Source organism: Nothobranchius furzeri, chromosome 8, assembly GCF_043380555.1.
Source record: "Nothobranchius furzeri strain GRZ-AD chromosome 8, NfurGRZ-RIMD1, whole genome shotgun sequence".
Classification (NCBI taxonomy): domain Eukaryota; kingdom Metazoa; phylum Chordata; class Actinopteri; order Cyprinodontiformes; family Nothobranchiidae; genus Nothobranchius; species Nothobranchius furzeri.
Window position 1 is genome coordinate 68,047,937 of NC_091748.1, and position 17,868 is coordinate 68,065,804.

Consider the following 17,868-nt stretch of genomic DNA (forward strand, 5'->3'; position numbering starts at 1 on the left):
GTGTTGGAAAACTCTCCTGTTCCAAGGCTGCAGACTCTCTGTTATGTGAAAAAGATAAGAGTCAGGATTAAGTGGAGCATCCAGTTCTTATGGTAGCAAGTGAAGGTCCTTTAAATGTGTAGTTTTTATCATTAATCTCTGGAAATATCAATCAAAATGTAGTTGTAAATTAATTAAATGATGTCCAGTTGTTGAACCATAAAAATCGGGTTTAAAACATATGGGAGCAGGCACGAGTCTCTGGGTGACAACATATTAGCTGCCATGTTTCCGTCTACGGGAGCCCTTGACGGCAAAATGTAATTACTGATTTGTAACAAATGGTTACAAAACTTTCACCATTCATGAATGTTGTTTTGCACATTCACCTCTTCGCTTGATGCCAGTGATGAAAGTGAGGCCTAGTCCACACGTAGCCGGGTTTTTTTTTAAAAACGAATACCCGCCCCTCCAAAAACTTTCATCCACACCACCGCGTTTTAAAAACAAACTCTGTCCACACGTACCCGGATAAATACGTTGTTAAGGACATGCCAGACCTGTAGGCGGCAGTACTTCCCCCGTTCTTAACCTCGTCCTTCGTCTGTGGTCTTCCGCAAGGAGCAGTAATTCCGCTTGCAAAAACAAACAAGCAGAAAGCGCTTGGACAATTGATGGATCGGGTAGTGACAGAGCTTAGCTCTGAAGGCTTCCATGATGCCGGCTAGTGTAAACACAGGTCGCACACGTGATGTCAGCATTTTTTTGTCGCGGAAAGTGACGTTGCGGACCTTAAAACTCCGGTTTTGTCTGTCCACACGCACACACCCAAAACGGAGAAAACGCAGATCTTCACTTTGGCCGGAGTTTTTAAAAAGATCCGTTTTCGTGTGAAAAAACTCCGTTTTCGTGTGGATGACAGGCCAAAACGTAGAAAAATATCTACGTTTTGGCAGATCCCCGGCTACGTGTGGACAGGGCCTGAGTCTGATATGATATATAAGGAGACGTGGATGTGGGACCATGAACAGAGACGATGGAGTTTACTCATTGGATCGTGCACGGGACTGCATCATCGGAGAGGGGAGAGCGGGCAGCAGAGGGCGACAACGTCCTCTGCTGCCTGCAGATAAACGGAGTAGGAAGTGACGCCACCATCAGCGTCAGCTCTGAGGGTGTTTTGCAGTCGACAAACGAAACGTTAGCAAGGCAAAGAGAAACCTTATCTGTGTTTTAAAAAGAACCAAAAATGGAATTAGAAACTAGACACAATAAGAACACACCAAAGATATTCAAATATGCTTTTGTATCCTCTGTCAATTAATCTAATATTCTATCTGACAATGTTTTCAAGTGAATTGTGATTGTGGTCTACTGCTAAAAATTTGAACAATAACATTATATATATATATATATATATATATATATATATATATATATATATATATATATATATATATATATAAATATAAAACAATAAATTGCTGAAATTTCCCAATTAAAAAAAAGGCTTAATATGTATTAAATTGTTGTTGTCTAGTTCCCTCTTTGCCATCTGATATTTATAGTTAATAAATATTTTAAGGGAAAATGTAACCTATGTTTCAGTAAAATTTAAAGTTGTAATAATATCACTCATCAAAATATATCCACAGTTAATCAATGATCAGTAGAATCTAATGTATTTCATTAACATGTTCAGTAGTAAGCTACTAGAAATGTTAACATTTAATTTCTACTGGTAACAATGTAATGGTGGTATATCTGTTTTATTATGTACAGGTTGGCAATAATTCGGTCTAAATTATATTCAAAGATAGAATCAGAAGGTTTTATTGCAATATGTGCAAGAAATCACAACATTCGGAAATTGCTGCGGTACTCTGCGAATGAAAGAAAAATAAGAGGTAAGGAAATATAGGAAATAAGAATATAGTTACGATAAAATAATTAAATAAAATGGCAACAATTAGAGAAGTGGCTACTATATACAAGACAGTGTTGGTACTGATCAGAGCGGATCAGTTCTAGTGCAGATACAACACAGTAGGGCTGGGCGAAATGGCTTTGCTTGCCATCTAGACTCTTCTAACGCTGAACCGTAAGTAGAAACAGCCATGAAACTAACAAAACGGTAATGGGAACTAAGGTGAACACGGTAACCGGTGTAGTGGTAAACCCCGATAAAAAAGTTGACAATAATAATAACCGTCTTGTTTTTAAAAAAACTATATTATCTCGGTGGATTACCGTGGCTGCGGTGTAGGTGCGGTGACCCTTACCAGCCACCGTATCATCTGCTGAAGTTGCCGGCGGCAGATGCACACTTTGTTGTTTACAACCAAAACTTTCTTGAAGCTAAAGCTGAAATAATGGCCAAAGGAGGAGACGGCAGCGCTCAGGACATTTATTATCCCTCAAAGAAGAAAAAGTTAGAAGTACGGGCACTTTTCGGATATTTGACGAATGCCGAGGGACAGTTGATAGACGATGGCTATCCTGATTGCAGCATGTGCAGAAAAAGTGTCTGTGAAAGGCAGCAACGCTTCAGATCTCATGACACATCTGCATGACCATCACCCACAACTCTACAGTCAACGAAAGGCAAGTTAGCGTTAGGCAAGCTAACGTTAGCGTTTTAGCTAAAATGCGTGATCCGAGGATTTGGGTTGAGGGAGAATGCAACGAGTCGCTATATAAAGCAGCCGCAGCGCCGCTACCTGCATATAAACCGTGTCGCGGACACCCCCATGTTGAAATGACGCTATGCATTACAGGGCTCCCAGGGGCAGATAAGAGTTGGTCTTTCTCTGAGAATAATTATGAATTTAACAATGATTACTGCCTGATGACATTTTCCCGCATCTGCAAAGCTCACTGGAAGGACACAAACCGAGGACAATATTTTCCTGATATAGGGTTTATTACTTAAGTAAGGGTAAAAAAGTATCTGATCAGAAGGCTACTTGAGTACTGAGTATCATCTGTTCTAATATTTTTTAAATGATGACATCAAACAGACAAAAAATAAGAAGTTATGGGCAGATATTGGTATTTTAAAGACTAAAGGAGAAAAATGTAAATAAATAAACAACATAATTACAAAATAATAAATTTTAGGCAAAATTTAGACATAAACTGAGGACAATATTTTCCTGATATACAGGGTTCATGTAGTTGTCTGAAAATGTAACACATTTTAAAAAATACCGCGATAATACTGAAAACTGTGATAATTTTGGTCACAATAACTGTGAGGTTAAATTTTCACACCGTGACAACCCTAGTGGGAACGTGAGTTTTTGTTTATAAAAATAGGCTGCAGTAACCATATTTGACCACAGGACTGCATCCATACTTTATTCTTACATAATGCCCCTTTAAACTTCGATGGTATTGTTTTATTCCTTAATTTTAACAGCATTAATTGCTTTAAATTATATTTGACTGAATTTTACAAGCCACACAGAGTTACTGGCTGAATGTATGAACGATTAAACTAGACGTTATGTTGCCAAGCATGTTTCCATCCATTATGGTTATGGTACTACTCACAGGCTGGTCCTTATCGACAGTGAGGAGGAGTTCTAGAGGCACAACAATAGACAATGGGGATTCAGACGTGTTGTGTAACTTTTGTCTTAACTTATCCTGTAATAAAATTCTACTCTTATTTTAAGCATTTTTCACAAATCCAAGCATGAGAATTTTAATAGGTTTAGTTTTCCTTACTATTAGAGTCAAATTATTAATTAAAACCCGTTGATAGAAACAGAGCAAATCTAACAGCTTGTACATCTTATGAGTTTAATAAATCAGAAAACAGCTTTTGCAGAAGGCATGTTTTACACTTAAATCAGTTTGTGGATCTAAAGGAACTGTTTGAGTAATGACCTTAAACAGACTCCGAGCACAGGAGCTGCTCCTCAGAGCCTCCATAGTGAACAAACATTAAGATGTCTAATAGATTTTAACTTTCAGGGGGGGGAAGTACGTCTGGCTGCCTTTTTCCTCCAGGAAATCAACCGTGTTCATTAAAAAATGGGAAGCTTTCTATTCATCAGATTGATCAGTGAGATATTGGCAGTGTAAACATTAGAGCTGTGGCTGCCAGCTGCTGGAGAGCGAGGAGCGGTGGAGAGGCGGGTCTGCCCCCAAGAGGGAGTGTGTATGAAGCAAAGCTCTCACACACACACACACACACACACACACACACACACACACACACACACACACACACACAATGCACCACATTCACAGGGTGTGAGGTAAAGCCTAGTCAGACCCTGCAGCTCCAAGTGAGTCATTAGAGCTGTGGCGCTTTCCAGAGTCAAAGAGCCCGGACTCGGTCCGTTCCTCCCATGCTGTAGTCAGATCTAGACCGGCTCTTTAACCGACACAAGCCCCACTCAGCAATAATGGGTGCCTGCTGCTTTAACAGAAAAGACAAGAAAGTAGGGAAGCTAGATTTTTGGAAAAAGGTGAGTCTTTCTTATATTTACTCTTGTTAGAAGTTGTTTGCTAACTGTGTTAAACTTTTCTTTTGGCTGGAAGCACAAGCTCATTTGTCATTTAGTTAATTAATGGAGTTTAAAGTGGTCATCTAAAGAACTTAGATGTTTCTTAAGGCAGTAATGCAGAAGTTGTTAGGACTTTACAAAGTTTGGTAAATAATTATTTTCATTTGTTTGTTGTCTGACATAAATCTAAAACTGTTGCACATATTTTTCTACCTTTGTGGGATGAATGCACTTCTATTTTCAGTTTAATTCACACTCTGTTAAGAAACTTTGTGCAACCTTTCGTGCAGAAAAATTAAAAGATCAAACTGCAAGTAATCTAAGTGCTTAAAACTAGAGGTTCTTTGGGACTTTGAGGTATTTTTTGGGATGCATTTTATTCTTAACATTACGCCCAGGATGTCAAAATTAGGAAAAAGGGTTTAGTTGTGCTTATAGAAAAATCTTTGTCACAGTATCTGAAATTGTTAGTTTTATATGACTTCTAGGTGATGATATTCAGTGGAATTTGTTGTTTGAAAAAAAAAAAAAAGCAAAAAGAGTAAAATAAAGACAAGCTAATTTTTTGTCTATTGTCTCAAACAGTCCAGAAATCCAGAACTTCTGATTATTTTGAAGATTTAAAACTTGAGTAGATGTTTATGGGACCTGGAGACGGTGTTGAGGCATGAGAACCTTCAGGTCATCTGAGGTGGAAGGGGCAATGTGGCGCTGATGCTGCTCTGGTTTGAACCCGGGCACGGTCTGAAGTGATGGAAGAGGTTTAGCTGTAATGAAAATCTTATTTTGAGGAGTTTTTTTTATTATTAACATGAACTTTTTACTATTTAAGTAACTCATTCAACTCAAAGTTTTTACTTCTAGTAAAAAAAAAAGTGTTCATCATCACAAACTTATGTGTGGAAGTTTTGATCAAATCCATCGCTCTGCTTCTTCCTTCCTCTCTTTTGTCTTCTGCCCTGCAGCTTATTGTTTTTCATTACAATTGATTTATGGGTCTAAAACACATGAATACACTCTGCTCCATGCAGAAACTCTAGCGTGAGTGTGTGTGAGTCACAGGATGTGAGAGGTAGTTAGGTTTTGTCTGAGATGTCTGCACCTCTAAACATACGCACAGTTCAGACGTAAGCCTGCCAGCTTGATCTTTACAGATTTAAGTCATTTCCTGTTCTTTTTACCATTTTGCATCATATACTGAAGTGGAGGAGCAGTGAACAGCAAATAAATTAAAACTGCCGATGAAGTTAAACGTAAAGCCAAAAAGAGCAATAATTGATTCCATTTTAGTGCTTCTATTTAGTTATTCTATTTGACATTTTAACTTAGTCTTAGTTGTTACCCAAATGTTATATCCAACACTTTTTTTTCTTTTGAGGCATTAGATACTCTTTGACTTAATTTCTTGCTTTTCTCTTTATAATCATGTCCTTGTGCACACTCTAAGGTTATTTTACGTTTTAATCTTTAACAGTTACAGAACATTTATTCTCACATTTAAAACTTGTTTTCATAAAGTTATGTTTTAAGTTAACGGAATAGAAGAAAATCCTTCACAAAGTGCTGAAAACTCTGAAATGCTGCAGAGGTCTCCACAGCTGGATGAGCAAAGAGCGCCCACTAGTGGCTTTGTCACACAACCTCAGTCTGATGAAGGTTTAAAACAAAAGAACAGACAAGATGCAGGTTTTAGGCCCGATTTACATTATTAATCTGATTGCTAAAATGCAGATGATCTGGTCGGAATTATTCAATTTAATCTGTAAAAATCTCTTAAATACAGTTTAAACTACAATCTCAGTATTCAAAAATAGAATTAAATCAGATTGGCCATCACACACAGTTTGCTTTTCAGCACCCGGTCAGAAAAGAGGATGTCGTGAGTGGATTAGCTTTGTGTCGGAGGGAGACCCCGCGCCTGCTAGCCTAGCTGCCCTTCACAGAGAGCTGTTGGCTGGAAGCTCAGCTTTATTCACCCCCACCCCCAAAAGGCCAAAGGTTCCTTTCACCTTTGCTGCCTCTGCATCTCTCTGCTGAATCAACCCGACTACTGTCAGCAGTGAGAAGGAGAATGCTAAACTGCAATTTGAAGCTAAAGTGAAGCAAAACAAAATATTGGAAAGCATTAATTATTTTAAAGAAGTGTATGAAAGTGAGATCAGATACCCATGCACACGCCAACCGTGATGCATCTTTGGGGCAGCAGTAGCTCAGGTGGTAGAGCGGGTTGCCTCATGATCGGAGGGTCATGGGTTCGATTCCAGCTCCCGCCAGGGGTATCCTGCTGTTGTGTCCTTGGGCAAGACACTTCACCCAACTTGCCTGTGTTAGTGGTGGTCAGAGGGGCCGACGGCGCCAAATGGCAGCTTCGCCTCTGTCAGACCTCCCCAGGGCGGCTGTGGCTACAAGTAGCTTACCATCACTAGCAGTGTGTGAATGTGAGAGTGTGTGAAAGCATCTTTGCGTGTCTAGAAAAGTGCTGTATAAGTTCAATGCATTATTATTATTATTATTATTACACAGCATGAACGTGGAAAACATGGATGCACGTGGCTTTTCAGCATCATCTGTTCTTGGCTAACTGCACTTGTAGGACGCTGTTCTGCCTCTGCGTGATGGTGTAGACTGAGGGTTTTTTGCTGCCTCTAGCGCAGAGACATCCCCCGCTGTTATTACTGGTTTTCTTATATATTATGCAGTGGGCTGTTATATAAAGAGCTCCCTCCACTTTTTTTTCCCTCTTGCATCTACCTCCCTGCTTCTGGTTCTTTCCCTCAGTGGGAGGATAATCCGGAATCCTCTCAGGAAAGCTTTGATCTCCCACACATCTTCCCTAATTTGGACGCGCAGTATCGGACCTGAGGGCTCTTGCAGAAATCCATTTTCTATCGAAGTGTTTCTGAGGTGACAAGAACAATATATTTCTCATTAGCTAATTACTGCAGTTGCCTTCAAGGGCTCCGCAGACAATAGCCTTGTCTAAATTGACAACGAAGCACAAACTCACCTTGTAATTGACCAGTGGTACTGATGCAAGTGCACTGTAGTGCTGCGGGCCCTGCAGCCATAACAACACCTGCATCACTGATTCTGTCAGGAAAACATACCAACAGACAGATTGATGGCTGTGTTGAGTGAGCGAGTAAAGGGTGGGGGCATTTTTAGAGGATGCATCAGTGGCTGCAAGCAGAGGCGATGTGTGTGGTGTGTCCTCGTGACGGCTCAGCATGCCTGCCTCAGAAGGAAAAGGGAAAACCTCTCTCCTCCTATCCTTTTTTTTTTTTTGCAGCCTAATGCTGTTGCCATGGCGTTAGGGTGTTCTGCTAATCGGCAGACACACACACACACACAGACACACACACACACACACACACACAGACACACACACACACACACACACACAAAAACAGAGAACCCGTGGGCTGATGTCCCCCGAAACTGGGGAAGGATGCAATTATCTGCCTTCTTTTTTTTGTCACCTTCTTCGACCATCTTTCCCACTTTGTTAAAAATAGCTTCCACAGACACCCTGTCGGCATCCAATATTATTGTGGGATGCAGATAATGAACAGCCATATGAGGTCTCGACAATGGCTGCTGCACTTGGTTGTCAGGAGACAACAGAGAATTCAAAAAGGGGAGTAGAATAGCAGCGGGTAATAATGGAGGTGATGTACGCTCACATTCCACAAAATGTGTCGTTATTGTTTCGCCGTGGAGGGGAGGAGTTGTTTAACAGCTTAATGACATTCCCTCACAGGAGCTGACTTGATCTAAAGGGCTTAAAGAGGGAATTACAGGGTTGGCATTCAAGAGTTTTAGAACAGAGGAGGCTGAATAGATTCCATCAATGAAATGCAGCTTCACAGCCTCATATATGATGTTTAACTGTAATTAGGGCTCCCCTCTCCTCCCCACTTCAGTCGGATCATGTGATCTGACTAGAGCGTTGCTGGGGCTGACAGAATATAGCAGGGGGGAAAAGAAGATGAGGAAGGGAGAGAAACAGGGAAAGGAGGGGTGAGTGAGCGCTACAGCAGAGAGCATCGAAGCGAGACGAATCCAGTGGAGGAACCCCCCCTCCAGTCAGATGAACATCGCAGTTTCACTCCCTCCTCCTCCTCCTGTGTTTTTCCCCTCCTCCTATTCCTGCTTCCTTTCCATTATTCATCAGTGCGCTGAGTCCCCATCTCACGGCTCCAGCCAAACACACTGGATCTTCTAACCCGCCTGATTTTTCAAGCATCCATCAATCGGTACATTTGCAAGCATGGAGGCTGGGAGCTGGCCCTTTTCTGCAGCCAACAGGGAGAGTGAGCCGTCATAAAGCTACTCGCTTTGCTTCTGGGTAGAGAATCACCAGAGGAGAAAAGGGAGCATTTTTTTGGCGCTAAAGGAACCTTGTTTGTCTTCCTTTATTTGATTCTCGACTGGATTACAGTTCTGGCTTTGTGTAGGAACGAGAAGCCGTCCAAAATGCCTGAAGCCAACTACCTGCTGTCGGTGTCTTGGGGTTACATTAAGGTGTGTGGCGTTTACCTACCTAGCTGTTTGGGATACCACACTCGTCTGCCTCTGCTTTTCTGTCCTGCTAAATCATTACATTTAGATTTTATTTGGTGCCTTAATTCAATTCAATTCAAAAATACTTTATTAATCCCAGAGGGAAATGGAGGGTTTTCCCTTAATGGAGGGTTTCTGGAATTCTACATGACGCAGAAAGATTTCATTACTGTGGTTGGACGAGGATATGACAGAATGGTGTTTTGAGGCTCAAGCTCCATCTTGAGCCCTCTGCAGAGCAGTGTGTGTGCATGCACATGCATGTCCGTCATAAACATCTGCTGCTGCAGTGGGTTTCTGTTGTCAACGCGTTTATTTAATCGAACTGTTTTATCGTGAGGGAATTGTTCAGAGTGTATTTTCTAAACAGGATGTTATAAAGGCTGCCGATTTTCCTTTCGGCATCATTAAAATTCCTTTACATCGATGCAACTCCAGCAACTAAAGGCCCCGATAAAATTTAATTCAGCTCAATAAAACGTAAAATTTGGTCCCTGTGGAGAAATGAAAAGATTGTCCTTTCACTGGTAACACCATTAATGTGGTTTGCATTGTAACAAATTCCAGATGGGGAGGAAAATACTCCACGCCACCCCACCCCCCACTGATTAAGCTGTAATCAAATAGCATTCTTGACCTAATGGAATAGGATTGTTGTGTTTTCATGGGATCTTGTACAATAATTTCTCCAAGGTTTTCCCTGAAGTAGAAAATGACGGCATATTTCTCTCCTTCTCTCCCCTCCTCTTTTTCTCTCCCGCAGTTTAAGCGGATGTTGAATCGGGAGCTGACGCACCTATCCGAGATGAGTCGGTCTGGGAATCAGGTGTCCGAATTCATCTCCAACACCTTCCTAGGTAAAAGAAAACCTTGTGTTCAAAAATCACACCGTTAAGATTCCCTCTACTTCAATAGTCCAGATCTAATCTCCACAGATGTAATTATAACTGCTCCAAAATAAAAAGTATGGAAATGTGCATCTGTTTTCAGATTTGGGAATTTCTCTGAAGCTTTGCCGCATTATTCTAGAAGGCTCAGTCTTTAACGTGAGGCTAAGCCGTGGAAGTTGCTCTGGATGGCTTTTCTGTGGGGGCGTACCATGAAAATAAAACTGCGCCATGAAGCCTTGCTGGGGTGTCTGTAGAAGAAAATCTGAATAAGAGAACTTATTTAAATAGCAGACAACAAAATTTAGCACTGGCTTCAAATTCAAGTGGGTGTAGAAATAGCCCTTCTTTATGTTCATGATAGTGAATTAAAACTTTTAATAAGCAAAAGTCTAAAATTCATCCGAAGTAAATATTTGGAGTCCACAAAAATACGTTGACATCTAAGATGGACAATTATTTGAAGAAACTGCAATATGCAGACAAAAAAGATGATAGATTCCAGACAAACAGGTGTGGGAGGGAGCGACATCTACAGAGGAACCCCCTTTGCTGGCAGGGATAAGCTTATCTGATCGGGTGACTCATCTCCATCATGCATCTCTGTCAGCAGGAGCACCGTGTTGTCCCTTACCTTTCCTCCCCTTCCTATTGACCCAAAACTCCAAGCAGAGACGACTATCACTTGGATAAAGAAATGAGGATTACCCTACAAGTGCTAGAGTGGAAAAAAATGAAAGGTGCCTATTAATAAGTGGGGTGGGGGCTGAAGCAGCACAGCTGGCCTAGTGTGGCCTTAACTGACCAGCAGGACTGTTTAATCCGTCCATCCGAGGAAACTGCATTCACGTTGTTGCTGCTCGGATGTCTGCTTCCATTAAAGCACTTATTCTGGATCAGAAATCAGTTAGAAATCCTGTTTAAGACCATCTGCTTTCTACATTTGGTTTTTCGGGCTGATTTAAGGGGTAAATGGTAAAGCTGGTGCTCCCTGGACAAGGTAAGATCCTTGTATTTGAATCAGAACATCTGAGAAGGCTTGCCGCTCAGTTGTGTCCTTTGTCACTGCCGTTGCAGTCCTCCCTAAATCCCTCTGATCAGCCAGCAGCACAACACACCTAGCTAAGGAAATATATTGTGTCTAAAGTCTGCATCTCTCAGGACATCTATGGAAGAGGATGAAAAGCAGAAATAGATTTTCCCCATTTCTCTCGTTTTTGCTCAATTTGAAAGCAGACAGTGACAGTTAATAATATAAAATACAAAAATCTGCATCAGTACCATTCAACATAATCATTTAAAAAGTGGTTTTACATTTTCTATATATATATATATATATCTAGGTCACACGTTACTGTCAATATTCAGGAGTTGTCTCACAACAGAGGGCGATATGTAGGGATGCAACGGTACCACTTTTTTTCCAAGCCGATACGATGCCGATACTTGGATCTGAGTACTCGCCGATACCGATTAACGTTACTTCTACCACACAAAAAAATGCAATGATTTGGAATGCAGATTTTATTTTCTTCTCATCTTTCAACAGGAAAAGACTGTGAGGTAGATAAAAAGTAAAATATATGAATAGAAATCTTCACAAAACTAAAATATTAGGTGAACAGAAATGACAAGTTACAGTGAAGCCATTTCCAAGCAACTGCATTGGTATCGGTTCCTGGTATCGGTTAACTTTTATCGATACCGATACTGGTAATCGATACCGATACCTAGCGATATGTCTGGATGGGCCTAATTACCCATTCTCAACCACCATAGTAAGGAGGAGGAAGCGAACGACAAGAGGAAAGGCAGACACAACAGTCCGAGTGTGAAAGGGATTATTTAGATTACAGCTGGTAATTGAATAGTTTCCATGTGGGGCTGAGTTCAGGTCTAACCCGCGTACATGCAGAGACAGTTCCCCTGGGGAACCCCATACGTGTCAGAAAACAAATGTAATCCTTTTTTTGCTGCCAAAAGGACATAAGATGTAGAGTTTTCAGACCAGACCAAGTAATGTTTTTAACCAAGTCTGAGACTTATTCTGAGTGAATTTATAGAACTGTAACTGGTGCAGCAGCTCCTCTAATGGTGTGAAACTGCAGGTGGAACAGGAACATGAATGAAAAAAGAGAGAAGACATGTGATGAATGAACAAGTGAGAATTAGATCCCTCAGAAAATAACCTGCAGCAGGTGTCCAAACAGTGCACCTGGGTTTTTATTTAAACCGGCCACCTGTAGTTTATTTAAAACACACTCGGACTCATGGAGGAGTCCACGCTTTCAGAGCAAAAGAAATGTAATTTCTGAAATATTTGTCTACACAGACAAACAGAATGAGGTGGAAATCCCGTCACCGACCTCCAAAACACGAGAGAAGAAGAAGCAGCAGAAGCAGCAGCTGATGACACAGATCAGTGGGGTGAAGAAGGTTTCTCATGGGTCCTCGCTTTCCAACAGCAGCATATCGCGCTTTGGCGTCAAAACCGATAAAGAGGAGCCATTGTCCAAGGAGCTGGAGGACCTGAACAAGTGGGGTCTAAACATCTTTAGCGTTTCAGAGTACTCCTACAACCGACCGCTCACCTGCATCATGTACGCCATCTTCCAGGTAAGACGTGTGCTGATTTTACCCGTGTTATCCAACACGCGTGTGATTAAAACTACTAATGCAAATCCTTAGCTAACTAGAGACTTTTGTTGTTATAGGAGCGGGACCTGCTAAAGACATTTAAGATTCCAGCAGATACGTTTGTGGCTTACATGATGACGCTGGAGGATCACTACCATTCAGATGTGGCATACCATAATAGTCTACATGCTGCTGACGTTGCTCAGTCAACACACATTCTTCTCTCCACTCCTGCTCTGGATGTAAGCCCTGTTGTGATATAATCTTATTTACTTTCAGCTGTTTTGTTCATGCTGTCAGGACAGAGCGCTCTGTTTTAACAAGATTTAGTTCTCCGTCCTTTAGCACATGAAACACTCACCGTCTTATATCTTATAGAACTCATAAAGGATAGAAGCTTTTATGTCATCTCTCGTGCCTTTTTGCTTGTTTTCGTGACAGAACCATAGTCTTTTGTCAAATCTATTTTATGACTTTTTATGTTTTTTCTGTCCTCCACAGGCGGTTTTCACAGACCTTGAGATCCTAGCAGCTATTTTTGCTGCAGCTATCCATGATGTCGATCATCCTGGAGTATCAAACCAATTTCTAATCAATACCAGTAAGTTCAAAGTGTGGATTTTGACCAAATTAGCTATAATTGTAAGATTTTTCTAAAAAATAAAAAAAAAAAAGAATAAAATAACAGAAATGTCCGATAGCAGAGTTACTGAAGTCTGTTTTTAATTACCATGCAGACTCTGAGCTGGCCCTGATGTACAACGATGAGTCTGTCTTGGAGAACCATCACTTGGCTGTAGGCTTCAAGCTGCTACAGGAAGACAACTGTGACATCTTTCAAAACCTCACAAAGAAGCAGAGACAGTCCCTGCGCAAGATGGTCATTGACATGGTACGATGATAGGATTCATATTCGTATATATAAATAATTGAATGTTGGTATTAATGGCATCTTCTCAACTCCTCTGCAGGTTTTGGCCACTGACATGACCAAACACATGAGTCTGTTGGCTGATCTGAAGACGATGGTGGAGACTAAGAAGGTGACTAGCTCTGGAGTTCTGCTGCTAGACAATTACACCGACAGGATACAGGTGCGTGTCACTGCCAAAAATCAACAAACACAAAATAAACAAGTGGCTGAGTTGTAAAAATGTCTTTTCTAGGTGCTGCGTAACATGGTGCACTGTGCTGATCTGAGTAATCCCACTAAGTCTTTGGAGTTGTATCGTCAGTGGACTGACCGCATCATGGAAGAGTTTTTCCACCAGGGAGACCGAGAGAGGGAGAGGGGAATGGAGATCAGCCCCATGTGTGATAAACACACAGCCTCTGTAGAGAAGAGCCAGGTGTGTAAACAAATAAATACGGCCAGAAGACTTGGATAAATGTAACCAGTTAGAAACTGCTAACACGTGATTGTCTGTTCCAGGTGGGATTTATCGACTACATCGTTCACCCTCTGTGGGAAACCTGGGCAGACCTGGTACACCCTGATGCCCAGGACATTCTGGACACTTTAGAGGATAACAGGAACTGGTACCAGAGCATGATTCCCCAGAGTCCCTCCCCGCCCTTCTACGATCAGGGCACGCATGGACACAGCGGGGGAACAGGAATACAAGGGGGAGGAGAGAAATTTCAGTTTGATGTGACTTTGGAGGAAGAGGACTTGGATGGAATGGAAAAATACGGTGAAGGAGAGGAAGACGAGGATGACGAAGAGTTGGAAGAGGAGGAGGAGGACAGTCTTGGAAATTCTCGTCCTCCTCCCCAGGACTACTTGGACAGTCAGTTGCCCGACGACGGTACCATGATCGAGCCTACATCGGCAATAGAGATTGTGACGCATGAAGCATCGCCCACAGACACATAGGGCTTCCATCAGCGCGCTCACATGGTAGTTTTAGAGTCTGTTGGAAAACAGGGGAAATCCTCTTGCAGCTGTGCTTTTTAATAAGCCCACAGAGGCAAAGGCTTAGTTTTGGCCCGCGCAGGGGCATCTTGCACTTGGGTTGTTGAAGCCGGACACGGACTGGCAGTTTCAGAGAGGTGGCTTCAGAGTTCTCAGGAATTACTTACTGCAAACATTTTAGTCTCTATGGACGAGAGGGGAACTTGAAGGATTTCAGCCAGTTTGGAAAATGGTTTCTTTTCTTTTCTGGACTGACATTAAATGGACATCGACACTACTGAGAGAACTTTTGTACCGTGACTTATTTTTTCTATGGATAAATGATCTAGAAGTAGCATAGAATGAGATCTACTAATGGAGACACATTTGTATAGCGAAAGAGAAGCGTTTACTTTTTCTGTACCATTTGTCGAGAGACTTTTGTGTGCCTTTTTTACAACTGTCTTTATAATAGTTTTTTATTTATTGAACACTCTAGCGTCTATGTGAAATGTTTTTTTCCTTAACTAAAAATATTTTAAAAGGTTTTCGTATGTCAAAGAGATAAGTCTTCCATGTATTGGGCAATAGAGAGATCCAAGCAACTCTTGGACCACTCATCTACAGTAAATGGGAAAATACACGTGTCGCCTTGTAATCTGAGCACAAGTTTTCCTTTACATATGGAGTTCAAACATGTTCAGCTGTGGTTCACTTTACATGGTTATCAGGATCCCAGCAAAACACATCACCATTTATTACAGCTCCACTTTACGTTTGGCTGCAAACCATTGGGCCTTCCTGTTGTTCCACACCAAAACATGAATTTCAAAGAGGGATACAAAGTGTTTCAGTTATTTTGGAGTGAAATGGCTGTAGCATCCAGCTAATAATAAAAAGCAGATATGTATAAAGGTCTGGCCCCAGATCAATGCTAAAATTAGGGATGTCCTGTTCCGATATCAGAAGTCATTTGATATTGGCCCAAAAACAGTGTATCGGATTATTTCGGACTGCATCGAAAATCTCTGATATCAACAGTCTGGTAAGTTCACATTTTTGCAACCAATGGTTAGAAAAAATTGGAAATGTTTTCATTTCACTGTTGCTGGCTCTTGTTCTCGATTTAGTAATATCAAATGATCAAGCCTTTCATACATTCCACACTATGAAATAGGTAAAAGTATGTATGATTTGGGCTGAAATTGTATGGGATTGATATCGGTATCGGTCAATACTGAAGGCTGAAACATCGGTATCGAATCAAAAGGGAAAAAGTTGTATCGGGACATCCCTAGCTTAAATAGAAAGTCTGGGATAAAATTCACAACAGTGTTGAGTCTATTTCTATCCTACAGGTCTGCTACTGTCCTAATAATCCTGTTTGTTGGAAGAAGTTCTGAACCTAGGTCTGGCTGATGCAACACTTCCTCCATCAGGTCCAAACCACAAAGCTAATGGTGTTTTTATAGCCGCCTGTCAAAAGGTGCTCTAGATCCTGATTGCTGATAGAAATTACATGATTTACAAATCCCTCTGGGCTCCTCTGACACAACCCCAAAACAACTAGGCCAACTATTTCTCCCTCTGAATCCCTAAAGTGCTGCTTCTGCTCATTGACGTCAGTAGATAATTATAATTTTTTCATCCCCCAGCTGTTTAAAGTTTCCACAACTACTAGAAATTTGCCCTGGCAGGGTCGTTGGATTCAGTGTGGCAGAAAAGTTTTCCATAAATAAATAAATACATTGTTGAGTAAAATGGCCTAAATTGTTTGCAGACCTCTTACTATTCACAACTGATATATATATATTTTTTGGGGGGGGCCTAGTTGCATCACCTTTCCACTTTTACGTAGGTTTACTGATGCTCAAAGGTACTTGATTTAGTTCCCATAAGGCAGGCTACAGTGGGAGTTGTGGAGAGTGCGTTTTGTACGGGAGTGTGTCTGACTCGCATGTCTGGGTCATGCCTTACCCCATTACCCCCATAGCCGTCTTTGCCGTTTGAGCTCAAGTTGGTCCTTTTGCTGTTTATAACAGTGTGTATTTATTCTACACTTTAAGCTTGTAAATAAGAAATATTGGTTCAGTGTAAAACCTATTTTAATTTATATGCACTTGCATTACCTGGAGTGGTGGTGTCTCATGTAGAAGACTCTGGAATAGTCTTTTTTATATAAATGTATTCTATTGTTTTTTATAAATATATATAAATATATTAAGTATATATTCACATGTTTGAGTGCCCAGAAGAGTGGCAGCTAAAGAGGCATGTGGTTGTCATATGAAAACCTTGTAACTCCGACTTTATTTTTACATAAAAACTAAAATGTTCAAAATTGAGTATGATGCACAAACATTAAACCAAAAATGTTGTTACTCTGGTTTATATATTCTAAATATCCTAAAACCTACTACTCTTTATTTTCAGTTTTGCCCAAATTAAATCAGTTTTGGACTAGACCTTACCTACGAGGTTTTTGTCTGACATCAGTGATTTGGTAACCCGGAGGCAACATAGAGGACATGTTAAACTGCATAAACTTGGATATAAGATAAATAAGAAAAGCTAAGGAATGCTGAAGCATAGGTTAAGTACAGAGTTAGCTTTAATTGTCTTTACCCAAGCTTCTCCATCCAGCATTTGGACACAGTGCTAATGTAAGTACAACTGACAAACACAAAGTGATCGTCTCTTTTTACACCCAACACACTATATGTAAAAGTAGGGGACAGTATTGGTAGCATGCTACAATATGCCCAGCACTGATGTGAATTGTTAAGAGTCAACAACGACCCATGATCTTATGTAACTGACTGTGCTAATGTGTGAACTCTTCTGACCAAAACTCGTTAGCAGTTTTGAAATTCAAAATTGTCAGTATTACTGTTATCTATGTTCAAGCCTTTTTGGTCCTAGTTGTGTCCAATCGGTTAGCCAGAATTTAGCACTATCTGCATGAGAGAACTTTTTTTTTTTTTACTGTCAATATGTTAATGTCCGCCAGTTGTTGCAGGTGGGTTATTAAATGTTTCACACAATGTATGGTATATTATTGTATATTGTGTTTAAAAATAAATCTGAAAATACTTTTTCTATGAAGTGATTAAAAGCAAAGCATGAATATATTCATTTTGTGTCTGTTGCTTGGTCACCAAGAGCAAATCGGGTCACAGCTGTGCATGTGGTGTCCACATGTTGGTCACACTAGACTAGGTTGCTACACAACTGCACAAACACAAGAGTCTATGTTTACAGTAATTGAACACCTGAGAATTTTCCCATGATAAATCAATGGTCTACTCTAAAATTTTCGTTAGATATTCCTAAAACCTAACCTTAACAACAATCAATGAGAACATACCAAGCTGTGACTGATTAAAAC

At 40.8% G+C, this 17,868-nt stretch overlaps 1 protein-coding gene across 7 annotated transcripts in view; it reads left to right on the top strand.

Annotated features, from left to right (window-relative positions):
• The window catches only part of pde4ba (phosphodiesterase 4B, cAMP-specific a), a 223,520-nt gene extending 205,905 nt beyond the window's left edge, over window positions 1-17,615 (top strand). For 5 of the 7 annotated variants that reach the window (XM_070554256.1, XM_070554257.1, XM_070554258.1 and 2 more), the window contains 8 exons: window positions 9,826-9,919; window positions 12,282-12,565; window positions 12,664-12,828; window positions 13,088-13,187; window positions 13,324-13,478; window positions 13,558-13,680; window positions 13,753-13,935; window positions 14,019-17,615. In XM_070554256.1, the coding sequence (XP_070410357.1) occupies window positions 9,826-9,919; window positions 12,282-12,565; window positions 12,664-12,828; window positions 13,088-13,187; window positions 13,324-13,478; window positions 13,558-13,680; window positions 13,753-13,935; window positions 14,019-14,462 (1,548 nt within the window). In that variant the 3' untranslated portion in view covers window positions 14,463-17,615. The other 2 variants (XM_070554262.1, XM_070554263.1) reach the window with 2 other exon arrangements.
• The last annotated feature ends 253 nt before the right edge of the window (window positions 17,616-17,868 follow it).